This window comes from Panthera leo, chromosome D3 (genome assembly GCF_018350215.1).
Source record: "Panthera leo isolate Ple1 chromosome D3, P.leo_Ple1_pat1.1, whole genome shotgun sequence".
Lineage (NCBI taxonomy): Eukaryota > Metazoa > Chordata > Mammalia > Carnivora > Felidae > Panthera > Panthera leo.
The window spans coordinates 36,413,812-36,441,563 of NC_056690.1; the positions used below are offsets into that span (position 1 = coordinate 36,413,812).

The 27,752-nt window shown below is 38.6% G+C and overlaps 1 protein-coding gene across 2 annotated transcripts in view; it reads right to left on the reverse strand.

The window, feature by feature from the left end:
• PTPRM (protein tyrosine phosphatase receptor type M) overlaps nucleotides 1–27,752 on the reverse strand; it is a 789,396-nt gene that overhangs the window by 288,449 nt on the left and 473,195 nt on the right. For both annotated transcript variants that reach the window (XM_042910577.1, XM_042910576.1), the window contains exons 8-11: nucleotides 22,877–23,185; nucleotides 14,350–14,459; nucleotides 4,901–5,102; nucleotides 1,795–1,897 (exon numbers count right to left, since the gene is read on the reverse strand). In XM_042910577.1, coding sequence (XP_042766511.1) covers nucleotides 1,795–1,897; nucleotides 4,901–5,102; nucleotides 14,350–14,459; nucleotides 22,877–23,185 — 724 coding nt within the window. The remainder of the gene's footprint in view (nucleotides 1–1,794; nucleotides 1,898–4,900; nucleotides 5,103–14,349; nucleotides 14,460–22,876; nucleotides 23,186–27,752) is intronic.

A 27,752-nucleotide genomic window follows, 5' to 3' on the forward strand; every position in this document is an offset into this window, starting at 1 on the left:
TCCATTTGGAGGCATTGAAAGTGAGTGGCCTCTACCCTTTCATTTTATCATGATGTTTCTGGAGAACATTGACCCCTGTCCTAAAAGCCCACAGTGCTGAGTCTGGGCCCCTGTTAAACTGGTCACAAGAAAATGACGCTCTCAAGGCCATGGCCAGAGCATCAATTTATCATTTAATAACACTTTAGCTTTCCGGAGTGAAACCAAGTCTGACTCACAGCCATAGGTACACCTGGATCTCAGCCAACCATCTAATGAGCGTGTGGCTTGGGTCATTCAGAATAGGGCACGCAACAACACTGCACTCAAGTCAACCCAAAGGGCCAAGGTAGTGTCGGTGGCTATACTTTTCTAGCAGTAATAGTATCTTAAATTCGTAAGAAAGCATTCACTTACTTCAAGGTGTTCTCACAAACTGCACTTAGGAATGGTAGTCCTAAATCCCTTACGTGAACTACTACTATGTTGAGTAACTCAACAACAGAAGAGACTAAAATTATGTAGATTTTTCAAATGCAAATTTCTGTGGTTCTACCCTAATCTGACTTTACCATCAATTAACGCTATTCTGTTTTTACTCGACTCCGTGAATTGAAACTTGCACATATCTAATCAGGTAGAAAGAAGTCCGACTGATTGTCCTCTGATATTGTAGTGAAAACGTGATCCAAAAGAGCTGGGTTTCAAAAGGTTAATGGACTAAAACTCTACAAAAAGATTACGGCAAATAATCCCTACATAGCCTTAAATGGGAATGTAAATGTTTCCTTGGAGTATGTTCTTCAAAATAATAGGTTATTTTGAAGGGGATCTATTCTGATAGTACAGAATATCTAAATCCCTCTGAAACAAGTAGAAATTTCCTTTATATAGATTAATGAGCTTATGACAAGTTCATACTCAAGAGTTATTCAGGCATTCCTTTGCTCCCTCCTAGGAAGAATAAATTTATTTTATTCATTCACTGTACAAGTTACACTTGGTAATATCTCAGCTGTATAAATCATCATGGAATGAGAAATGGGGCCTACCTGTTGGTAATAAATATGTTCAAATAAAGACTTCCCAATGCTCTTTCCAATCATCTGCTTCTTTTAAAAAACAACTATATACCACTTATCCAATGGACAAATTAGCCCATTTACCATAAGTTAAGTGACTTAAAACCCCAAGTAGGGGCACCTGGGTGGCGCAGTCGGTTGAGCGGCCGACTTCAGCCAGGTCACGATCTCACGGTCCGTGAGTTCGAGCCCCGCGTCGGGCTCTGGGCTGATGGCTCAGAGCCTGGAGCCTGTTTCCGATTCTGTGTCTCCCTCTTTCTCTGTCCCTCCCCCGTTCATGCTCTGTCTCTCTCTGTCCCAAAAATAAATTTAAAAATTTATAAAAAAAAAAAAAAAAAAAAACCCAAGTAAACAAACAAACAAGCAGAAAACCCACAAGCGTCCATTTAAGGAGTAGAGCTCAGGATAAAAACGTCATCTGCCCTTGGGTAACTAAATTTCAGCAAGCAATTACTTTTTAGAAGTACAGCCACCTCTCCACAGACTAAGGCTTTTGTTCCTTATCTTCAAAGAACAATGCACTTGCATCTGAATCAAACTCCATACACAATACTTGGTCACCCCAGTTCAAAGCACTTTCCCTTTCTAATCTAATTAGAGCTAATAAAGATACTGGCTTTACAAGCTGACTGATGTTTGTAGCAAAACCCCAGAAAACACGTTCAAGAAATTAATCAATTTGATTTTAGTTCCTATCTCTCTAGAGCCAGCCCACCCCTCCTCTGCTCAGTACCTGACAGGTGCGCCCCGGCTGTGTGCAGGTTTCAGCATGACTGTCACTGTGTTGTCCGTTTGATTCAAAGGGGTCTCCAGTTCATAAGCCGGCATAGAGGGTGCTGGGGGAAGAATGTGTGAGATGGGAGACTCATTATATTCCTGGTTGATCTTTTCAGTTTCCTTCCTAGTTCCATTTCCAAAGAACATGAAGAGCACAGTGCACTTAAATTGCAGCTACGAACCAATGACAGGCAGCCTTTACATACATGCCCTACACAGAATACGAGGAAGCACTTCTAGAACCAATATATGTTGACTTCTTTCATGTTGCATTTAAGTTGGGTGGGAGTGTGAGGGGGCTCGGGCGGTGTTAGTTAATATTATGTCTTGATGTGCATTCTCGCTGAATGGATGTAGTCAGCAAGCTGTGGGCTTAGAATCTGTGTACTTGTTGGTAGGAATGCTTTTCTTTAAAAATGACTTTAAATGCAAATTTAAGAAACAATCACTAGGATCGTAAGACTGAACATTGTAGTTCTCCCATCTGAGTCAAGGTGGAAGGCTGTGTGTGCCAGAGATCCATCTAGGGATCTGCAGAGGACTACAGGAGCCACAGAGGCTTGCTGAAATCAGTGACCACTAGTGGGCTCTCAGGGAGAGCAGCAGGTGGAGAAGACACGGGAACTGAAGTAAGAGAGGCCTCGGTTGGACTTTTTGTTGTTTTGTTTTAATCAGCACAAGAGCTGAGGCACATCAATTATCTCTGGAGCTTCAGTTTACTCTTCTTTCAAAACAGGAGAAATTACCCTCTAGGGTTATCATGGGAATTCAAAGAGATAATAAAGGGAGCCAGGCAAATATAATTCTACAAATGTTAGTTCTTTTTCTCCACTCCACGTGAATCCTATTTCCATTTCCTGGGATTCTTTGTTTTCTAGATTGTTCAGTCTTATTATGAGAAGATAACGACAGAGCTCTTTAGTAATTATGTCATCGCCATGGACAAGAGAAATCATTTCGTAAAGCCTGTGATGTGGGAGGGCACACAGTCTTTTTAAGACCCACAGGTGTAGGTACCTGATGAGAACGCTGGAGATCAATTTTTTTTTAAATACAGTTTTAAAAATCTCTTACATATAAAAAGCTTTTATGTAAAATACATGGGTTATATCTCATTTCCATTTATTGGATTTTCTCAGCATTAAAAATTAACTCCAATTCTATTAAAAATTAACTCCGATTCATAACACAGAATTACATTTTGTATAGAGAATAGTTCTCTATTTGAGGTCCACGAAAGTAGAAAATTGGGGCCCATAAACTGTAATTTTCTTTGAACTATAAAAATCAAATAGTTATTCTTGATGAGTCTGCAGGCTAACTAAAATGTCAACTGTCTTTGTTTCTGGATAGAACTGTATGAACTTGCTGGGCTAACAGCGGTCAGACTCGGATCAACCAGAATTTTTATATAACAAAAGTAGCAAAAAATGAATTATTTTTTCTAAAAGAACATCCTCTTTAAGATAATGATCTTTAAGGGGTGCCTGGGTGACTCAGTTGGTTAAGTGTCCAACTTTGGCTCAGGTCATGATGTCACAGTTTTTGGGTTCGAGCCCCACATCAGGCTCTGTACTGACAGCTTGGAGCCTGGAGCCTGCTTCAGATTCTGTGTCTCCCTCTCTCTCTGCCTCTCCCCTCCTCACACTCTGTCTCTCTCTCTCTCTCTCATTCTCAAAAAATAAACATTAAAAAAAAGTTAATAATCTTTGAAATACAGTTTCCATAGGAGAAAATTACCAAAAAGTGGGGGGGGGGGGGCAGGGGCCTGGAGATACATATATTTGCACACATTCCCACCTTATTCTCCATCATAAATTCAAGCAGCAGTGATATCATCTTAATTACATCCAAGTATCAATGCACTTAATCAAGATCAGAGAAGGAGCACATGGAAAATTACAACCAGAAACCATATTTTCTGATTCCAAATCTAGTGGTTTCTCTACTTGCTCAGCTCTATAAACTATGCCATTTTCCTACCCTCCCAAAGACTTCTTCCTCTTCTTCCAACTCCCCATATTGTTATCACCTGATGCTTTCTATGAACTATCAACATATATTAAACTTCAAGTCAAGTTTGTGCTTAGAAATGAAATCTAACACGATCAAAAATTTCCCCATAAGTTATAGCTGCTTAAAACCAATGTCCAAACCTAATAATGCTTATAGTACTCGAGCTGTAAGCAATTCCCTGTCTCTGATTCTAAGCAAAAAACTTTCCAAGAACTAGAAATGAGGGACAGTATATATGAAAATCAGGCTAAATATTATTTAGCTAACACTGACTGACTGAGTTACTTCCCTCACCTGCCCCCTGCTCATCTACCCCTAACCAAAACAGGCAAAGCCAAAACTCAAATACTTCCCCCACTCATACCCAAAGGGGAAAAGAATGGAAAAAGGGAATGTCCGTGGAATTGTGTTTATTGCTGTTACAAATCCCATAGCAGATGGCAACTCCATTTCCTCTAGTCTGAAGCACAAAGACATTTTCTGCACAGTTGCACATGCCCAGAAATTCTTCTCAAATTATGTCTTTGGTTGGATGGCGTAATTGAGTCTCTACCAGCAAAAAGCTGGAGGCTGTAAGTGCCTGGTGCCACCCCTCTGTCGTTGCAAAGGATGGGCAACTACTAACAGTGAAGGTCCCAAGGAAGGTCCCTTCTGGAAGCAGACTCCATATAATGTTGTCTATCTGCTGAGCGCTCAGTCGTTCACAGCTCATTGCAGAGATCTCTCCACCACTGCTGCTCTGGTAACTTGTACTGTGAAGGGGGTAGGAGCATATAGACCAGAACCATCGCCCATGCTCCCGTTCTCCGATGCAAACTGATAAAACATGGCTGCTTCCTAATGCAGGAGGATCTTAAGCTCCCAAATTATAAGTATTTGCAGTATTTCATTCAATTCCAGGAATCTGATTTGCATACGTACCAAAGTGGGAATCTGAATACAATGTGTAAGATGGTATGAGCTTTGTGTCCTTGACAATGGGAATGAAAAAGTACAAAAATGCTACTTCCGATAAAAGACATAACTCATGAATGTATATATAATACCTGATATTTTGGTGGTAAACTGATTTGTTGCTGGAGGTCCAAATCCCTTAGCTGTGCTAGCTCGGATAGTAAAGGAGTACGTCGTCCCCGGATACAGTCCAAAGAATAGAAAATGGGTTTCATTTCCCAGTTTTGAAACTCTTCCACTTTGATTGGATAAGTCTATTTCTGGGTCAAAGGAACTGACAGCTTTGTAGGTGATCTGCAAGAGAATAAGAATGTGATAACATATCTGGAGATGGACTGAGATCACATCTTTATCCAGTAAACCCTTGTGATGTATGCACTGTCAGATGCTTTATGATAAGCTCTTCTACTCACTCAGACTCTTCAAATCCTGGATCCGGTGAAGGGGCGCAGGAATTCAGCCAAAACTGTTATGAGTTATTACTTTTATAGACAGAGGAACTGAACGCCGGTAGATTAGAACATAAAGGATGAGTTCAGGTTTAAGCTAATACCTTGAAGTTGTTTGCTTTCAAAATGTCACTTTGGAAAACTACATTACAGTTGGCTTCAAACAACATCACAAAATGTACAACTAGCTCAAACAGATGAGGACCTTACAAGGGGAAGGCCTCATCTCTCAGCCAGTGGCCAGTTTGATTTAGCACTGAATAGGATTATTGTCTACTGGAAACTAAGGGCACTTTTAAATGTGTTCATCAATGTGGGCAAAGATATCTGCTCTCAAAATAAATCCCAGACACATGTCAGCAGCTCTTGATGGTATGACTGTGGTGCTCGTGACGGGTCCTATTTACTTCTTTTCTTTAGAGCAACCCTGTCCAAGAGAACTTTCTGCATGATAGGGAAGTTCTACTCTGCACTATTCAGGACAGTAGCCACCGGTCACAGGTGGCTTGAAATGTGGCTAGTGAGACTGAGGACCTGAAAATTTGATCTTACTTAATCTTAATTAACTAAAATTTAAATTTAAATCACCATGCACGACTAGGAGCTGCCATTTCAGGCTGAGCCACTCTAAAAGCTTTCATATCTTTGCCACGTAACTAACAGCTGTTCAAAGCACATTGGATGAGTCTGGAATGCATGAAAATAGATATAACATAGGTGTCTTTAAATCTGTCCTTTCAAGTGATTTTTAAAAGAATTTCACTATAAGTAGTTCATCACCTATTCACGAGCACGCATTTTAGTGGTGATTACTAACTTCTACTGGTTGTAATGACATAATTTTTAAATGTGGCATATTCAAAAGTTTTAAATTGCAAAACTGAGCACTTTTTCTTGCTTTTAAATAGGTAAACTCACTTATAATTTATGTGCATGAACACTAACACTGTTATTATACGAAGTGATAATTGACATTCTTTCTTCTTATATTTATACCATGTCATTATAATTAAGGAGACCTCTCTGGAAGAATATTTAGATTGAATCATCTCAGCTTTGGCAAGAAAATGTTTGCTGTATATATTAATCACCGCGGTGCATGCCAGTCTCAGAGTCAGGCGGCGTTATCTGCTGTTAACCCTTTAGCAGACTTCCCTTATAAGAGACAAGACCCTGTCTACCACCAGCTGCTGTGGGAGGGACTTTAGCACTGTCACCCCTGTGTGCTTAGTTGCTTACTTGGTCCTCGTTCTGACACTTCTCGAGAAAAAGGTAGTTCAGAGAGGGCAGCTCTAAGCTCTGATGGCATATTCGCTCCCCAAAGTTCATTCATTCATTCACCCATTCAAAACCTATTCATTGTATGTCTCCGGTGCACCAAGCCCTGTACTCTGAGCTGGGATCTCACTTGGTGATTGGGACACAGTACCTGTCCCGGGGGAGGTAACAGTCTGGTAGAGAAGTAGAGAAGCAATTTAACAATTAAGATACAGTATACTTAAAACGAGGACTAGCACCACCCGTCAGGGCCAGGTACATCTCCTTGTTCATTTCATTGCCTTACCAAAAAGTTTAGTGGTACACAATCATATATGGGACAAAGTCCAAACTCCCTACCTTTGGGTTTAAGACCCACCGACATCTTCTTCTTCAAACTTATTTCTGCATACTCGACACCATGATATTATATTACCTTCTGTCCTGGTCGGGGGATAAAGATTTACTGTACCACAAACACTGGGCTTTTCTGATGCTGTTTTTCCTCATAAACTTTCACCTGCCTGGAATGTGACAGGGCTATCTGTGACCCGTTTTCTCTACCTACTCTGATTCATTCATTCCATTCTAATATTGATGGAATAGCACTGACATCACGAGCACCACGGTCAGCAGGTGGACACAGGTCCTGCCCTCAGGTGGTTAAGAAACTGGACTTCAGTGGGTGGAGCTGGGAGAGATGCAGTATGTAAATTAATAATTAAAAAAACCCTGTAATTCAGTAGATGAGACAAACACGGTGCTAAGATAAAGAATATTGGGGGCAGGGAGGGATACATGCACAGCCACCAAGAACCACTGGGGAAGGGGCCACTGAGGGGATGACAGTTAATCTGAGGAGACTTGAACTTGTGAGAGAGCCAGCTGTGCCAAGAGTTTAGGAAAGAATAGCATGAACTAATAAGGCCATGAAGCAGGAGCATTCTGTGCACAGTCAATGGACAGAAAGAAGGTCCGTGTGGCTGTGGCCCAGCAGGTGAGGTGAGCGTGGTCCCTCAATCAGTGGCTGGAGGAATGGGCAGGTGCCAGAACATGCAGTGCTCTGTACCCTAAGATAAGAAGGATGGATGCACACACGAGGGAGCCTTTGAACATTTTTAAGCATGCAAACAAAATGATCTGACTGCCCTTAGGAGAAGACCGTGTTAGCGGCCAAGGGAGAAGTGGTTTGCTGGAAGGAAGCAGTAATGGTAGTAGGGAGGCCACTGGGAGCCTCCGCAGAGACCGCGAGGGAAACCTCTAGTTCCTGTGCTAGTGCAGTGGCTGGGACTAAGGTGAGCACCGTGAAGAGCGCAGTGAATGAAGAGAACTGGCATACTGGAGAGTGAAAATGGGCAGAACTCCGTGACAGACTGGATGCGGACACTATGAAGGATAGTGTCAAGGACAGTGTCCACATTTTGAGCTTAAGCAAAAGATGGCCCCGCCTTTACTGAAAGGGGATAGAATGAATGAGGGGAAATGAACTGCTGGCTTGTGGCCACACCGTGCATTGTATAAGCTGAGATTTGAGACGCTTGGCCTGGAAATAGAGATGTGGGGGTGATCAGCATTGAAATAGTATTATTTAGGAAGGGATGAGGTCGTTGGGGAAAGGATTTTAGGGAGAACACTGATATTTAATGTAATCAATGGTGGAGGAGGACAAACCAACAAATGAGCCAGAAAGGCCAACAGAAAGAGCTGTTACTGAAATCAAAAGCAAAAAAAATGGGGGGGAAAGGGGTCTTAAGAAAGAAATGCTTTCAAAGACACTGGGAGTTCAGGCGAGATTGGAGCAAAACATGTCTGCCCGCCCATGGTTAAAGTTCAAGTTCCCATTTTACTTCTCTGGAAAGCCTTCCAAAATCTGGCCTAACAATCATTGGACCAGCTGAATGCCTGATGTTGTCACTGCATTCGCAAGTTCATTTGGCCATACATCATGGAGCACTGTCAAAGCTCTTCTGTAGTATTAAGTCATGATTCAAATAGGCCAACGGAATTGGAACTTTTCATGTAATTGTATCTTCTTTCTGAGGAGTGACTGATGTTTTCTTCTTCTTTCTGAGCCCACGGTGATGAGTAAATATTTGGCACTCAGTAGATATTTTCCTAAGAAGACTCCTGGGAGAAGAGGTGTGTGCATGCACTCACATAAATGCTCACACGACCGCGAGTAGGATGTGGCCGTCCCCACACTGACTACAGCGCAGAAAGTAAATGCTTTATCAAAGGACCCATTGTTCCACTGTACACACCTATGGCCATGGTCAACAGGATAAGCTAGATGGGGCTTAGTAACAGTCTTTCAGGCACAGCCATTTGAGAAATTGCTAAGACTCATAGATCCTCTCTCCCCTACCCATGCACACTAACTCATGCACTCCTGAAAATTATGGATCCTCTCCCTAACAAGCAAGTATGTTGTATATAAGCAGACACAAAATGTCAGAAAGGTCATCGATCCCCCTCAAAGCCATCCAGAGCTCTGGGAGTTTGAATACCAGGAATAAAAAACTGGCTCTTCAGGAACAGGAGCAGTCAACTCTAGAATCCACTCCTACCGTAGAGTGGATGCTCCATATACATTTATCTAAGCAATTATTTTAACGGACGCCAAAAAAACAACTCTACACTCACACCCAAACGTATCGTACCATGTCCTTTTGGCATGTGTTTTTTTTCATTTGTTTATTGTTTATTCAACTCATGTTTATGAAGTTCTATTAAGTAGCAGGCTGTAGTAAAGCAGCAGGAAACTCCCTGAAGGAATGCCTGGGATTGCTTCCACACTTGCACTGTGGCTGAGGGATAAGGCAATTTTCGTGCAGCCTCTATGAAAAACACTGATGTTCCATGTTGGGTCTAGGCAATTTTGTACAATTCCCCCAAGTCAAAAGGGAATGCAAATAACACAGGTGGGGGGTAAGAGTTAGGTGAGATGGGGGTCAACGGCAGCTTGTATTGGATGATTTCCGATTTGTATGTAGGTGCCTGAAATGTTCCCAAATTATCTTCCCCTCCTCTACTTGTGGTCTCAGGTCCTAAACTACAAGATTCATAGAAAACCAAAATGGAATAACATGCCATCTTTGACCAGGGGGGGATTCAAAATCTTCTAGGAAGGGTGAGTTGATTGGAATTTCAGCCAGGGTTAAATACAGTCTTTTAATGGAGAGACAAGCAATCGGAGGAAGGAATAATTAAATCTGATTTGGGGGGTGGGGAGAAAAGAACCTAGAATATTTCAGGGAAAGGTACAATATTTGAATGAAAAACTGAAATATAAGCAGAAGTCCCAGAGGAGGAGAGAAGAGGGGACAGTATCAGGAAGAAAGAAGGAAATGACAGAAAGAAGGTGTGATGGATTAAAATTCCATATACATAGCTCATTAAATTCCAGAAATTCCAGGAAAAAAATAATGGGAGATACGGAAATAAATGTAAATTGGAATTAGATCATGGAAGGCCTTGAATATTAAAACCAAACTTCTTAACAGGGCTCTTAAATTCTACTTCTTTCTATTCTATTACCTATCTCAGTCGGTAGTGATTAGTTGAGCCCAGTTATCCAGGCCAGGGATCTGGACATGTCTTCAACTCTTGATTCGTCAATACTTCAATCATTTGACAAGCCCAGACCATTCTACTTTGTTTGCTACATACCCATATAACACTGCACTTTATACTCTTCACACATTAGATTGGTTTATGGCCTCAGGTTCTAAACACACATACACACACGCGCGTGCGTGTGTACTGGAATTAAGTTTTTAATTCTAGTTAGTTACCAAACAGTGTAATATTACTTTCAGGTGTAGAATTTAGTGATTCGTAATTCCATACATCACCCTGTGCTCATCACAAGTGCCTTCCTTAATCCCCATCAGCTATTTCACCCAACCCCCTTCCCATGTCCCCTGTGGTAACCATCTGCTTGTTCTCTACAGTTAAGAGTCCTTTTCTTGGTTCACCTCTCTCTATGGAAGGAGAGGGAGAAAGAGAGAGAAGTGTGTGTGTGTGTGTGTGTGAAAAAGAAAATATCCAGGACAAGTACAGTATGTCAATGATACATATATTTTTTTATATATATATATATATATATATATATATATATATATATAAGCTGTGTATCTCCAGAGATAGAAAGATATGTATGCGTGAGTGTGTATGTATGTGTGTGTATGTGTGTGTGTGTATATATATATATATATTTATTATTATATATATATATTTCATATATATAATATATATTTCAAATATATATATAATATATATTTCACATATATAATATATATATTTGAAATATATATATAATATATATTTCACATATATAATATATATATGTGAAATATATATATATTTCATATATATAATAATATATATATTATATATATATATTATTATATATATATATATTTTTTTTTTCCAAAGTTTGTAGATGCGTTACTCTCATGACCAGGAGTCTGGAGTTTACTCACTAGGCAATTGAGAGCCATTTAAAGAAAATGCTTGGACATGTATATATCCCCGAGTACTGTGTACTTGGGAGTATTACTGGCTGAAAGTTCTAGAAATAGACTTGATATGCAATGTTTACATTTTGAAAGGTTCTCCCAAATTATCTACGTAAGAGATTCATGTTTCCGCCAACAGTCTAAACACGTATGCATTTCCCCGCATCACTGTTTAACCCTTGATATTATACAGACTTAAACTTTTTGTAGCACTTATCTCATTTCTGAATCATTAGTAAGATTGGGTAGGTACCTTTTCACATGCTTACATGCTACTTGGAATTTTTTTTTCCTATGAGTTGTCTCCTCTTATTCTTTGTCCAGTTTTTCTAATGGAATGCTTTGTCTATTTCTTACCAATCTGTATCAAGTCTATACATTGCAGCCAACAGCCCATCGACTGTTATAAATGTTGAAAATAATTTCCTCAAGTCTTCTGTCTGTATTTAGACTTTCCGAGTGGTATCTTTTGTCATTTACAAGTTTAAATATTTATATAGGTAAATCTGTCAATCTTTTAAAATAGAACTTTCTGGTTTTATTGTCAAGCACAGTAATATATAGAAATATCGTCCTTATTTTTCCTAACGTGTTCTGGTAGTTTAACTTTTGTGTTTAGAACATGACTCCATTTGGTAGGAGTTTCTTTTGTATGGTGTGAGGTAGGTGTCTTATATGGCATATTATTCTTGTAAAAAATGCTGGATTTGTGAATATTTATTAAATTTTATTCATCTCTATTCATAAGTGAATTTGCACTATAATTTCTACCTCATAAAATTTTGGAAGGACATGACCTAGTTGTTAACAGTTGTTACCTCTCTCTGTAAAGTGCAAGGATACTATTTTGAATACTTCTGTACTTAAAATATTCCTTCAGAGAGTGATATTACATTTCTAATTTAATAAAATAAAAATTTTGATTGCTGTTGAGGAAGGCCGTAAATGTCAGTCTAGGTCTCAGGCAGATGACTGATAAAAATAAAGGGCTGATCAAGAAGTAAGGGATGTGAAGGGCTAAAGCCTAAACAAAGGTGGGGAGAAGAGAGAGGAAAGGCTAGTTCGAGAACACTGAAGATGGACCTTAGGGGGAATAAAACGGAGAGGCAAAGAGTAAGATCAGAAGAGTGTTTTCATGCTGTCAATTGCCAAAACGTCTGGCAGAAAATGATGATGTTGACATTTTCTGATCATTAATGGTTTGGTGTATCTTTCATAAGAGGTAAGGAGAGAACCTGAAAATAACCTGAACCCACAGCATATTCATGTACAACATCTACTGCATTCAACCTGTTTTCTCTTCTTTTCTGCAAAAAGGATCCAAGCATACTCCCTGCCCTAAGGAAACATCTGTATCATTTGTTAGTAAGTTTTTTCCAATGAGGATAATTTACCTTGCCTTCTGGTTTTTACCTATAGTCAAATGTGTTTCTATGACAGAACGTACTGTTCCTAAGATCGCTGGTTTTTTTGTTTGTTTGTTTTTGTTTTTGTTTTTGTTTTTCTGGACAACTGTTCCATTTCCTTAGCATGATGTCAGTCCCCAGAGCCTCTGGTCCTCCGTGGAACATTCAACAACAGTCCTTAGCTCCAGGAGGAAGCCGTGCCTATCACTGACTCTGGCACAGGCAGTACATCTTGACTAAAGAAGAGCTTCCTCATGAGACACCATGTAAGCCCTATTTTGAGAACAGAAACCCCCTTTCATACTTCTGGAAAGCATGGGGGGAAGACAGAGAAAGATTTGGTGGTCAGAAAACTTACACATTTGACATTTTCCCTTTGGTACCTAGAAAAATGAACCAGCCTGTGCTACTTAACTATATCTGATGTTTAAAACCCTGATTTATGACACATTCACATATCCCCATTATAACAGCATTTAGATCCGTGTTCAGCTGGGAGACCCTGGCTGCTGAATTCAGAGAGATTAATAGCTTCTTCTTTTGAATTATTTTTCCTATTGTTTTCGTGTTAAAGTTACTTTTTACACAAAGATGTATGCTCAGTGGGATCAGAAAGAAAGGATCTGGCTATTATTTTCTGTTTGTCTAGATAGGAACATGTGGCTTCTGGGACAGACAGACTTATTTCTTGGAACTTAACACTGATTCAAAGGCTGTTATCTTTTCTCATAAAATATTTTGTTACTCTTAGGTAGGAATTTCCAAAACTGAGGCCAGAAAATGGTCCTGGGGCCAAAAAATATTAACTGAAAGATTCTGATCATTGAGAAAAAAAAATATGAACTTGTTTGATTTGATTATAAAACTTAGCTCTCAAAAGGCTGAGCCATCGATGTTCCTAACGCTGAATTCTTTCACAACGAAGCAACCAATGAACAGCATCAATAACTTAACATGAAAATCAACTTTTCCTTTTCTCTTACTTTGTTTAGCTTTCAATTAAAAACATTATTGTTATTAATTTTTGCATTTCAATACCAATTTTCAAAAGGTATAAGGCAACATAAATGTGAGGCTCGTTGGGTCAGGGAGGGGTTTACCAGTGATTACTGTCTGACAGCTAATCTGCTCAGGCTTTTGTCAGGAGTTCTGAAAGGTATTCAAGCAGAGGCTCCACCAGAGGAACAGTCGCGATTTTTAGAAACCTAACAACATATAATTTTGTTACATTTGCATTCAAATACATGCTAGCTTAAAAAAAATGCACCTGCTTGTTTCTATGACAATAGGCACAGCGAAATGATGCTCGTGCAGATGTGATGATGACTGTCACCCCGTCACTGCTGTTATTTTTTTCTTGAACAATTCATCAAATTCTTCTCTGCTCTCTACCATTCAACCATTTGATATGCCTCAGTAGACAAAACTATGCCACGGAAGCCGAAAGGATGTTTTGTTAATACTAAGAACCAAAAGACATTATTCAATTGTTATCCCTGAGACAATGTCTATTGACTTTGCTAATTGGATAATCACCGTTCTTCTATAACTCAGTAGTAAAATATTTTATAGCTAGCAAGATGGGGTTGCCTCCTAATCAATGCTCATTACAAAATACTTATTGTTTTTAATACAGGTTATTTTTTAAAAATATTATGTTGTGTCTTTACATATAATAGCATATAGTCCAGAAACATCCAAAGCATTATAAATATACACGCTGAAATGATACATTACTTGAAAAAAATCAGTGTTTTTTTTTTGCTTCTATGCAGTAACCATTATAACTATCAAAGACAATAAACTTCTTAAAAGACATGATGCCATTATGCGTTTTTAAAAATACTAGACAGTCTAGCTGCATGGAAATTATAATAAAAATTAAATTACTAATGAATGTATATACTACCTCATATAATGTGATGACACCATATGTTTGAATCGGTTCCCGCCACTGAAGAAATATCTTCTCTTCAAAAGTACTTCCTTGGATGGATTCAGTGGGAACAGCGCCTGGCACTAGAAGTGGGGGGGGGAAATCAATAAAAGTTTGAGTGACCCCCCTCAAAATTAGATTTTTCTAGATATATTAGATTTTTAACTCTCAATTGAGACATAAGATTTAATAGTCCACAGATACATTCAGTTTTCTTTTAAAAATACGAAATTTAAAACCATTTAAATGGTTTTAGCACTGTCTTTATAAAGAAAATAATTCCATCATTTTTTTCTTTAAAACATGAATCAATTACACAAAGATCAGTAATTACCTTTGAAATGAACTTTTATATTCTTCAGAAATAAGGAAAAATACAGAGCAATAATAATTCCCACACACTGCTTGTGAGAGTGGAAATTGGTACAGCCACTTTGGAAAACAATTTGGTAATGGTAGTACTTAGTAAAGTTAAAGAGGCATGTATCATGTGACCCACTTCTAGGTATATTTCCGAGTAATATTCTTGCACATATACACCAGGAGACATATAGTTATTGTCAATACAGCATTTTTTAAATGTTTATTTTATTTCTTTTGAGAGAGAGGGGGAGAGAGGGAGAGAGAGAAAGAGAAAGAGAGAGAGAGCGAGAGCACTCATGCATGCAGAGCGGGAAAGAAGGCAGAGAGAGGAGAGATAGAATCCCAAGCAGGCTCCGCCTTGTCAGCACAGAGTCCAACTCAGGGCTCAATCTCACGAATCCTGAGATCATGACCTGAGCCAAAATCAAGAGTCAGGAGCTTAACCGACTGAGCCACCCTGGTGCCCAACAGAGCATTTTTTAATAAAAATAATAAATTGGAGACAAACCAAATGGTAGGAAAGAAAGTTTTAGTCATACAATATGATACAAAAAAAGACTGAAAATAAATGGCAGCTATGTACATTATCATGGATGGATTTTATATTTATAATTTTATATTTTTATATATTTTATATTTATATTATTGAGTAACAAAAGCATGTGAGAGAAAAATAGATATGAACTGCTGTACAGATCTTTAATGTATTACATATGCACAAAATACATGTTTTAAAACGATGTGATATAGGTGAAATAATATGCAATAAATATTTTTAAAAAATATTTTATGTATTAATGATTACAAAAACTGGGAATTTTGATGCCATTGTAAAAAATGTTTATTTATTTTGAGAGAGAGAGAGAGAGAGAGGAGAAGGGACAGAGAGAGAGGGGGAGAATCCCAAGCAGGCTCCACACTGTCAGCACAGAGCCCAACATGAGGTTCAATATCACAAACTGTGAGATGATGACCGAGTTGAAATCAAGAGCAGGACACTTAATCAACTAAGCCATCCAGGTGCCCCTTTGGTGTGACTTTTTTAAAAACCTGAACTAACTAGTTTTCAAAAAAAAAAATCTAATGGGCATAAGGGAAGGTGGAAATTTACCTGCCAATTTTCTATAAAATAACATTTAATATTGCTTAAAAATATTATTTATCTCCTCTTCATTTAAATTCCTTTTTTGCACATATGCTTTGTATTGTATATAATTTAGTGTATTGGTGTGTCTATCCTATTTAAAAACTAGTATACCTGTAGTATTTCTACATATATTTGAAGGTGCATGATCAAATTTTTTGGTGACAGTGTGAGTAATCAAAGAGTGGTTGGAGAGGCCTCACACTTCTCAAAACTTATTACAAAGCTATTATATCATGACAGTGTGGTATTGACATAAAGATAAGCGTACAGATTAGTGGAAGAGAATTGAGAATACAACAACAAATCTCTACATTTGCAGTCAAGTGGTATTCATGAAGGGTGCCAGGAAAATTTAATTGGGAGATAATAACCTTTTCAACAAATGGTGCTGGGACAACTGGATATCCGTATGCAAAAAAATGAAGTTGGATTCTTACCTCACACCATATATAAAGTTTACACCAAAATAGATTAAAGAGCTAAATGTATGAGCTAAAACTACAAATCTCTTAGAATGAAACACAGGTGTCAATATTCATGACCTTGGATTAGGCCACAGTTTCTTGGACATGACACCAAAAGCACATATACACAAAAAAAGTAGATAAAGTACATCATCAGAATGAAAGCCTTTGTGCTTCAAGTGGCATTACCAAGAAAGTGAAAAGGCAACACACAGAATAGGAGAAAATTTTTGCAAATCATTTATCTGGCAAGAGACTTGTATCTTAAATACATAAAGAACTATTAAAACCCAGTAAGAAAACAAATAATCCAATTAAAAATGGGCAAAGGGTCTATATAAACACTTTGCCAAAAAAGATACACAACTGGCCAATAAGCACATGAAAAGATGCTCAACATCAGTAGCCAGCCAGAAAATGCAAATCAAAACCACAATGACATAGTATTTCACACCATTAAAATGGGATAATCCAAAGGCAAATAATAAACATTGCTGAGAATGTGAAGAAACTGAAACCCTCATGTTGAAGGGAATATAAAATCATACAGCTCCTTTGAAAACAACCTAGCAGCTCTTCAAACAGATACACACAGATAAACGTACCGTGTGAATTCCACTCCTAGGTACATACTCAAGAGAACTGAAAACATATATTACTCAAAAAATTATACATGAATATTAAAATAAAATCATGAATATTAATATATAAATACTAATAGCATTTTCATAATAGCTCAAGTGGAAACAACCCAAATGTTCATCAACTCATGAATGGATAAACACATCTCAACACAGTTTAAAAAGGGGGTTAGAGAATGTTTTAGATCGTGGGAGGATATGAATAGACCTTTAAGGGTTGGTAAGATGTCCGAGGTTGGAAAGGCTGCCTAGAATTTCAAAAGGACTCATAGGTAGTACACATTTTTTTAGTTGAGGGGCTACTGAGGTAGATATAAGATTTTATAGTTATTTTAAATACAGCTAAGTATAGCTTGGCAGAAAAAAAAAGATACACATTCAGATTCAGATTCAGACGTGAGGACTGGGTTATGATTTAAGACTTTTCAGTAATTATTTATTTATGTATTATTTTTGAGGGGGGAGGGGCAGAGGAAGAGGGAGAGAGAGAATCTCAAGCAGATTCCACATCCAGCACAGAGCCCAATGTGGGACTCAACCTCTTAACTCTGGGATCCCGACCTGAGCCAAAATCAAAAGTCAGACACTTAACCGACTGAGCCACCCAGCACCCCAAGACTTTTCAGTAATTAAAGTGTACAATTTTGGACAATTCACTGAACCTCTTTGGGCCTCAGTTTCCTCATGTCTAAAATGAGGAAGTTGGACTAAGTTCACCTCTACCATCCAAACTCTAAATAATACATAAATATGAAAATAATTGTTTATCTCAGGTTGAAGGAACTGATGTGAAACTATGCAGAAATAAAGAAAACCAACACATTTAAGAAGTTATAACACTGATAGGTTCTAAGAAAATTCAGAGTCCAGAATTTAAGATGGTAATATTCATCAATCAGAAGCTGAAGTAAAATGGGCCATGCCAGAGAAAACTCAACTTAGTCTCTTCCTCTTGACCTTGAAAGTGTTTATTATGACATCATCATCAGTCTTCTCGTGGTATCAAGGCAAATATGAGTGGCTCTATTATTCTGAGATGATATTTCCTAATTGAGAATACTTACTAATCTATGTATGTGCAGATGTAAAGAGGTGAAGACTTAGAAAAAAATCTATCTTTGGTTTCATTCAGTTAGTTTAAATCACAGTAAAATAAAATGGGAGAGTCAAAATTATGCTGAAGAGAGGACAACTTAAAGGGGTAAACTTATTAAAATGTACTGGAGATCCTGTACTTGATGGCACTGTGGACATGTTAACAAGAAAACCTGAGATTCGTATATATATCATATATATGGATATTATATAAATATATATGTACACTATATTTATAATTATATATGTACATATACATGCATATATTATATAAATGAATATATATAAATGATTAAATAATAATAATTAAATAATATATAAATGAATGTATATACATAATATACATATATATTTTTAAGGTCAGGAGCAGACAAAGTAAACTAAAATAAAATACCAGAAGAGCTGAATAAATTAGGAATAACAGTGTCTCACAGGAACTAAAGTCTACTACCTGTTTTCAGAAGTTCTTAGATATTCAGGATTTGGGATAAATAAGCTTTAGTTTCTAAGTTTGTGGAACTGAGCTCTATTCTTGTGATACCTTTAACAGTGATAAAGAGGTAATTTTTTCCATGTACTTTCTCATGAAATAAATACTCAATAAAAATATTTTACCAGAGTAAAATTCATAATGTTCAATGAACTGTAGCCTTTTATAATGGTAGACACATAAAGTGACCACCCCATTTTTTTCAAACTCAGGAATGACAATTATTCTATTTTTGTCTTTTTTCTCTTTCTCTGTTTTCGAAGTCTTTGTTGTTAGGAAATAAAATTTGAAATAAAAGCTTTTCTAATTAACTGCATGCCCGTGTGCTACGGACAGAGTAGAATTTTTTTGGAAGTCATGCATGCCCCAACTTCTGGGACTAGCAAGATAATTTACACAGAAAGGTAAGTTATTCTTACCTCATGTTCTGATGGAACTTAACAGAACTCCCATCTCCTGTCCTTTCTCAATTCGAAACCCAGAAGTAGTGACTGGGTTCGCTCACGTGGCTTTGAGTAAGACACACCTGCTCGTCTCTAGAAGGGACTACATATCATCTTCCCTCTCCTTGGTTAAAACATTACCGTTGATGAAAACTTCAATGAGGTGAAGATCAGCAAACTTTACTGTTTTATCTAAAGACGAATAGAACACTTCTGAGTGTTTTATTTCGCAATCTGTATCGTGCCTATTGTTACAGAAGAATAGAAGGCTTCTTCTCTCCAGTTTGTAGTTAAGAGACGAAAAGATTAAATATAACAAAAAGAGCAAGGAAAGGTCACAAGGAGTTGCTCTGAATCACTGCAACAACAATAATGGTCGCTCATTAAAGGCCTCTCTCTGTCAGCTACAAACGGCTCTCTATGTAAATTTCCTCTAACTCTAATATGCTTGACAACTGTGATTATTCTCACTTTTCAGATGAGGGAATTAAAGCCCATAGATTAAAAGATTCTTATCAGGTGCAAAGGAGGTCAGAGGGGTGAGAGTGCTACAGGCTAGAGGAGTTGGAGGCAGCTTTGTGAAGGACCTGAAGCCTGAGGAGCCCTTTGGAGGGCAGCAGAGGAAATGGAAGCGAGATGCAGCCAGGTGGATGGCAGGCGGCGCTGGAGAGCAGGCCTGGAGGAAGAGCGTGGAATGGAAAGGACATGGCCTACCAGACCTGCTGCCTGGGTGACATTCTGGGCAGAATGATCTGCACTGGAGGAAAAGTCACTAGTCCTAGAGTATGAGCCAGGAAAGCAGAAGACCTTGGAAGCCACGTTTTAAACAAAGTCAATGAAAGCTCTATGGACAGAGTGACACGATACAAATGTATTTTTATATTGTGATTAAAACGTTTTTAATTCAAGTATAATTAGCATACAGTGTTATATTATTGTTAGGTGTACCATACGATTCCATGATTCTATACATTTCTCAGTGCTCATCAGCGTAAGTGTACTTTTAATCCCTTTTATCTATTCCACCACCCCCACCCCACCTACCTCTCCTCTGGCAACTACCAATTTGTCCTCTGTATTTAAGTCTGTTTTTTGGTTTCTCTCTTTTTTTCCCCTTTGTTCATTTGTTTTGTTTCTTAAATCCCACATATGAGTGATTTGATATGGTGTTTGTCTTTCTCTAACTTATTTCACTTTGCATTATACTCTCTAGGGTCCATCCATGCCACGTGGCAAGATTTCATTCTTTTTTTACAGCTGAGTAATGTTCCATATATTGTCCATCTATATGTGGACACCTGGGTTGCTTCTATATCTTGATTATTGTAAATAATGTCACAATAAAAATAGGGGTACACATACCTTTTTTAATTAGTGTTTTCAATTTTTTGGATTAATACTCAGTAGTAGAATTACTGGATCATATGTTAATTCTATTTTTAATTTCTTGAGGAAACCCCATAATGTTTTCCACAGTGGCTGTACCAGTATATGTTCCCACCAACAGCGCACAGAGTTCCTTTTTCTCCACATCCTTACCAACACTTGTATTTCTTGTGTTTTTGATTTTAGCCATTCTGACAGGTATAAAGTGACATCTCATTGTGGTTTTAACTTGCATTTCTCTGATGATGAGTGATGTTGAGCATCTCTTCATGTGTCTATTGGCCATCTGTGTGTGTTCTTTGGAAAAATGTCTCTTCAGGTCTTTTGCCTGTTTTTATATTGGATTATTTGTTTTCTTGGCACTGAATTGTATATGTTCTTTGTATATGTTTGATATTAACCTCTGTCAGCTATATCATCTGCACATATCTTCTCCCATTCAGTAGGTTGCCTTTTTGATGTTTTGATTATTTCCTTTGCTACGCAAAAGCTGTTTATTTTGATGCAGTCCCAACAGTTCAATTTTCCTTTTCTTTTACCTTGCCAGAGGAGACATACCTAGAAAAATGTCTCCACAGCTGATGTCAAAGAGAGAGGACTCAATAAAATCAGAAACGAAGGAGGAGAAATAACAGAGACGCAGGAGTATTTTAAACATGTTTTGTGGCTGAGTAGGCAACATTAGAATGGGCAAAAGCTGGAACCATCAAGGAAGGTTAGAAATTTCAGCATGTAGGGGCGCCTGGGTGGCTCAGTCGGTTAAGCATCTGACTTCAGCTCAGGTCATAATCTCACAGTCCATGAGCTCAAGCCCCACGTCGGGCTCTGTGCTGACAGCTCAGAGCCTGGAACCTGTGTTAGATTCTGTGCCTCCCTCTCTCTCTGCCCCTCCCCTGCTCACGCTCTGTCTCTCTCTGTCTCTCAATAATAAATAAACATTAAAAAAAAAAATTAGGGGCCCCTGGGTGGCTCAGTCAGTTAAGTGTCTGACTTCTGCTCAGGTCATGATCTCACAGCTCGTGGGTTCGAGCCCCGTATTGGGTTCTGTGCTGACAGCTCAGAGCCTGGAGCCTGCTTCTGAATCTGGGTCTCCCTCTCTCTCTGCCCCTCCCCTGATCATGCTCTGTCTCTCTCTGTCTCAAAAATAAAACAAAAACATTAAAAAAATTAAAAAAGAAAAGAAATTTCAGCATGCAATAACGAGGATCCGGATATAGGTAGTGGAAATTGAGAGAAAAGAACAAGTTAGTATTTTGGAAGTAGAAACAACAGGAGTTAGAACCAAATTAAGCATAGAAATATGAGGTGAGGGTCAGAGGTGGCCAACTGATAATGTTGACACCTTATTCCACTTTTCTGGAAGATGACCAAGAACTCGGAGAAACAGAGACGGGACCCCGAGTCTCAGCCCTGATTGGGTGACCTGAAGGAAGCTAATATTCCTGACAAAAATAACTGCAGTGAGACAACTATTTGGAAGCAACCAGCACAGGCAGGGCTTGATGGGGCTACAGAAAAGAAAAGAGAAGTCTGTGGGATGAGCTCATCATTTACTCTGGCTGGTTCCCATAATCGGTGATCAAGGATCACTACATAATCAGTTGCATGAAGAAAAAGGAAAAAAGTGAAATATCTTTTGCCCAGGAATAAGTAAGTGTATTCACTTAATGGGCTTCTCAAGTTCCTTGCCATCTTATTCTGATGCCTGGCAAAGAAATTTTAGGCCAAATATATGATATGCTACCACCATATTTTATGTGCCATATGTACATGTTATTGTGCGTGAGGGTCCCCTGTATAATCAATGTAAAAGCTCATTTGTGTCCATGCTCTGGGATTCAATGGATAATTTTACTATGTTAAATTATTTTAGAGGTTTACTGCAACTCTGTATTTGCTTTCTTTGATGAGTTGCTAGTGACATGCACTGCCTATTTGTTAAATCCTTGTTTATTGAGGTAATATCCAATTATAATATTGGTCCTATGGGAAAGTATCATCTATTCCATGGCCAGCAACCTAATGAGGTAATTTCCCAGCACTGTGCTGAAAAGCAAGGGCAGCCTCTATTTTGTGCTGAATTTTTATCTGAACTATGAAATATGTTTCAGAATGCCATGTAAATATATTTAAATAAGCATTTCATATAATCTCCTACCCAAACAACAACTCTTAAGTCTAGCATGATAATAAAATTTGAATGAAGAACTATTTAGAGCAATGTAGAATAATTACACATAGAAAGGCAACTGTACGACGCATAAAGAATTAAAATAAACTTCTGTATCTTTACTCCTTTACCCTTTTACATCGGTGCTTAAATTCAGAGGCACAGATACACATTTATATTTTTCAATACAGTAACTCATTCCTTCACTTTCATTACAGAGATCTCAACCTAAAAGAAGTAATGGGCTGTTTCTTTGAAAGAATATGTATTTCATGTAAACATATCATTTAAAAGTACTTACAGTCTTCATCTGTCTGTACTATGAGTTCCTGACTTTCTTTCCGTCCCTCGGGATTCATGAGGATGAGTTTCACGCTGACATTGGTGTATGGTGAGAGGTTAGTGATCGTATGTTGAGGGTGTGAATTATCTGTGTCCCAGCTTACTTCTTCTCGCACTTGTTCCTGCCCTCCCACTTGGTAACAGTAGTGGACCGTGAGATTATAGCTATGGCAGCGAGTTACATTATATCCGAATGGCTCCCAGCGGATGGTGATTTGTCGAGACTTGACTTCCACCACTTCCAGTTTTCTTGGGCCACGCATGGGATCTAATACAGAAAAGAAAAGGAGGAACAAGAAAACAGAAGAGAAATGAATTGTAAGAGGTCGGTGAAGGCCAGATGTCACAGATAGTCTTAGTTGTCCCGAATATCTGGTCTCTTCCATGATAACGAAATCCCTAAATCGTAACTGGGCATCAGGCCACCCAGAATAAAGAGCAGAATCTTCAGTGGCTTCTGCAGCGAGGTGTGGCTCTGTGTCTAAATTCTGGTGATTGGCATACAAGATGAGATCGAGAACGGTTTCTGGGAGGCGTCCTTAAAAGGAGCTCACCATCTTTTCTCCTTCTTCCTTCCTGTGTGCTGGATTGAGGATATGATGTTTTTCGCTCATGCCAACAGGATGGGCCATGAGGCACATAAACATTAACCATTCGAAGCAATGATGAAGGACCCAGAGTTTCTAATAATCACTGAGTTACCATTCTATCCCTGAACTGACAACTTCCAAAATTTTCATTAGAGGGAAATACAGTGCTTTTCTTTAAGGCTCTTCTCCTCTGAGGCTCTGACACATGAAACCAATCTCAATGTGAATTGACAAATATGTTTTATCTTTTAAAATTAATTTACAATTACGTAATTGGAAAACATAAGAGAAAAAGCTTGAGAATTCAGCATGAAATAACCTAACGATTAGAGAGCATAAACCTCTGAGCAGGACTCCAGGCCTTTTCTGCATTTTGATTTGCATAGAATTTCATGCAATTACTCTACAAGTAGTTCTTTCCTATCCCTGACAACGTCTTCGTATTACTGCTGAGCCCAAGCTCCAGATACAGAGTTTCAAACTTAGAAATCTAAATGATTTGCAGGGACTATATAAGTATTTTAAAAGTTTTAAAAGAAAGAATATATACAGAGAAAGCTTTAACTTGTTCATGAGATGATGATGAAAACCACAGTACTAAATACATAATATTTGGGGTGCCTGGGTGGCTCAGATGGTTAAACATCTAACTCTTGATTTCTTACGGTTCGAGAGATCAAGCCCTGTGTCAAGCTCCTTGCTGTTAGCTTGGGATTCTCTCTCTCCCTCTCTCTCTGCCCCTCCCCTGCTCATGCTCTCTCTCTCTCTCTCTCTCTGAAAAAACAAACTTTAAAAAATAAACATGGGGTCCCTGGGTGGCTCATTCCATTAAGCATCCGACTTTGGCTCAGGTCCTGATCTCATGGTTTGTAGGTTCAAGCCCTGTGTTGGGCTCTGTGCTGGCAGCTCAGAACCTGGAGCCTGCTTCAGATTCTGTGTCTCCCTCTCTCTCTCTCTGCCCCTCCCTCCCCTGCTTGTGTGCTCCCTCTGTCTCTCAATAAAATGAATACATGTAAAAAAGATACATAACATTTATTGAGCACTTACTATTTGCTATACACTTTTCTAAGCAGTTTACCTTTCGTGGATTTGCTCATCTAAAATGCTCTGTTTTGGACTATCCATAAATATACTTACTTCATATATTTTGACTTTTTGTTTTCCTGAATTGTGGTCATCACACATGAATGTAAAGAGATCCATGATTGGTAAGGGAAAATCAGCATGAAAACTTGAGAAATAATAGCTATTTACTGTATGTGCACTTATTCTGTGTGACTTGCTTTCTATACACTCTCTATTCCTCAAAGCAATCCTGTGAATCAAGTGCTATTCTTCCCAATATACAGATGAAAAAAATTGCAGCCAAGGTGGGTCCAAGAACGTGGTTCAAGGTTTCACTATGGCTCTTGAATTCATATATGTCTGACAACGAACCGTGTTGCTTTAACTCTCTACTGCAGAGTATCTACCAAAATAAAGAAATTATTAGATTTAAATTAGAATGTTCAAGATATCCCCAAACCCACCTAAAACATGACCACAGACTGTAAAATATAATAAAGATCGCATGTATTTAATCTTTGAACAAAAGTGCCTTGTGAAGATTCTTTCCTCTTCTCTTTCTAATTCCATAGAAGAGGGGTCTATGCCATGTTCCCCATTTCAGCTTTGCCAGAAAACTCTATCTATACTTTGTGGCTATTGGAGATTTGTCTGGACTAACATTGAAGTTCATTTCTTGATTTCTGTTTGTGCATAAATTCCTTGTTTTCTCCATCACTTAGGACATAGGAAGAACCTAGAACTACTAACTACTTCCTTTCCTGTGACCTCCAACAAATGAAAACACTTCAACGGAAATGATACCTTGGTTTTATATGTGCAAGATGGGATTTATCAGCCAGATATCTGCTCAAACCATAAAATGAGGTTAATAATGATCATCATGCTACTCTGTCCTATAGTAATTCTAGGAACCAAGGACGAGTAAGACAAAAACTCCCCCAGAGAATCCTGAGTGGCATCCTCATGGAATGCACCTTATTACTAAATCAATGTCTTATATTTAAATTGCTAGTATTAGGGGAAATATCATAAATAAGTTATTTGTAAATAACATTGACAGTTTTTTCCAGTCTCATGAAGTTTTGCAATGTAAAGGAAATGTCTAATTTTATATAATGCTTTGTTAGTTGAATGTTTACAAAACTTTTAATATGCTCCAGATCCCTTATACATAAACAGATTAACAAACAACTCTTTGCCCCCTTCCTTATTAATCACAGGTATCCAAGAGAACTGTTCTAAAGCATTTTCCCAAGGTTTTCATCAATTCTGCTTACTAATAAAATGACTAAATGTTTCAGATATTAGTTTAAACAAGGCAGTTCTAACTTAATTTCCATTAAAAAAAAAAACTACTTTCTATTACATAAGCAGGCCTGCATCATTTCTTAGTCAAGAAAATACACACATGGACCAAGTTCTTAGTCAAGAAAATACAGGCGTGGACTAAGTTCCAGGAATGAAAAAGCCAAGGGTTCAGTCTATTTACTGGTCAAGTTTTCTTGAAATGCATGCTGGCTTCCCCTCTGTTAATACCTCTAAAAATTCCATCATGGTAAAATCATGTCTCAAACTTCCCATAAATTTGTCAAAGAAAACAGCTAAGCCTAGCACAAAACAACCACATCTGTGGCCAAGGTTCCAGAGTTGCTACTGTCAAAAGGGGTAACTAGCAGACTAGAGACAGAGGCTGTTTGAGGTCCAAACCTTAGATGCAAAGAGACGTGTGCTCATTGGCTTGAATCTTCAAGATTCTGGTTCACCCCCAGAACAACACTATCTTACAGAAGCTGTTACAAACAAGATATCACCATTTATGTTCTCTTGGGCCTTTGCCTCGAGTATAATGCTGTTGTGTCTCCTAATATGTCCACGCCAAAATGGCAGGGGCACATCGTATCAACGGGGGGCAGGGATGAATGTCACTTTATCGCTCCATTCCAGCCATCCCCTGACTTCTCCATTAGTGGAAAACTTAAGAGAGAAATTGAATCAATACCATGATGCAGAGGCTCCTGGGTAGCTCAGTCAGTTGAGTGCCCAACTCTTGATCTTGGCTCAGGTCATGATCTCGTGGTTTGTGGGATCAAAATCTCCTGCACTGATGGTGTGGAGCCTGACTGGGACGTGCCCTCTCTCTCTCTCTGCCTCCTGCCCACCCTGCTCACACACACACTCTCTCTCTCTCAAAATAAATAAGTAAACTTAGAAAAAAATACCACAACGCAGGCAACGAGGTCCACCTTAGATGGAGAGCTGTCATTTCTCTCACCAGGGCCAGAAGGTAAGGATTAGTTAAGTGAGATGGGAAAATGGGAGCTGGTAACATAAACTGAACGCTGTGAGTTGCCAACTACCCGTGATGACATTCTTTTTTGAGGGTAACGTTGACAGGGTAAGTACAAGGACTAAGGGAATCTGACAATCCTTTCAAGTCATGCTAAGCAAATGGCCTGATTTTATTGCTTTTTTTCGTTTCTTCTGCCATTCTGAAAATCAAGCTCCGATCCAGAAATGGTGTATAATGGTTACATCTTAAGTTAGTGTTTTATAGAACCTTTATCTTCAATGCCTCTGCTGGAACCATTTCGATTAGCGCGCTGCTAAGTGTGAATGAGGCATTCCATGGGGACATTTACTCCAGTGAGTTATACTGATGATCGCTGCAGACTTTGAAGGGCATTGTTGTAGAAATATATCACACCGTAGGCAGTAAATGGCAACTTCATAACCAGAAATGTGTAATTTCAGCCGGCTAATTACAACTCATACTGCATTTCTAGGAGCAGAATGTGAGCACTGCCAAAAACACTTGGAATATATTACTACCATTATATGTGCACAAAATAAATCTCTTAGGGTTAGATAACAGGGTAATTAATTATATTCACAGGACCACTAGGCAGATATTTGCTTCTGTTTCCTCATGATCCTGGAGATGCTACTGGGGATGCGAGTCGCTTCCAAGGCCGTTCTTCTTCACACTCACACCCTTGGCCCACACTGGACTGGGTCTCATGACAGGCCCCACTGGCGTGAATCATGAGGCCAGGCGGCCCAACCTGGGCCCAGTGACTCACGATAAGAGACCAGAACAGCCTCCCTGAGGAGAGCAATGGCTGTCGTGCCTGAAGCTTAGTCAGGGAGTTCTTACCGCTTCCCGGGCTGGCGGCAGCA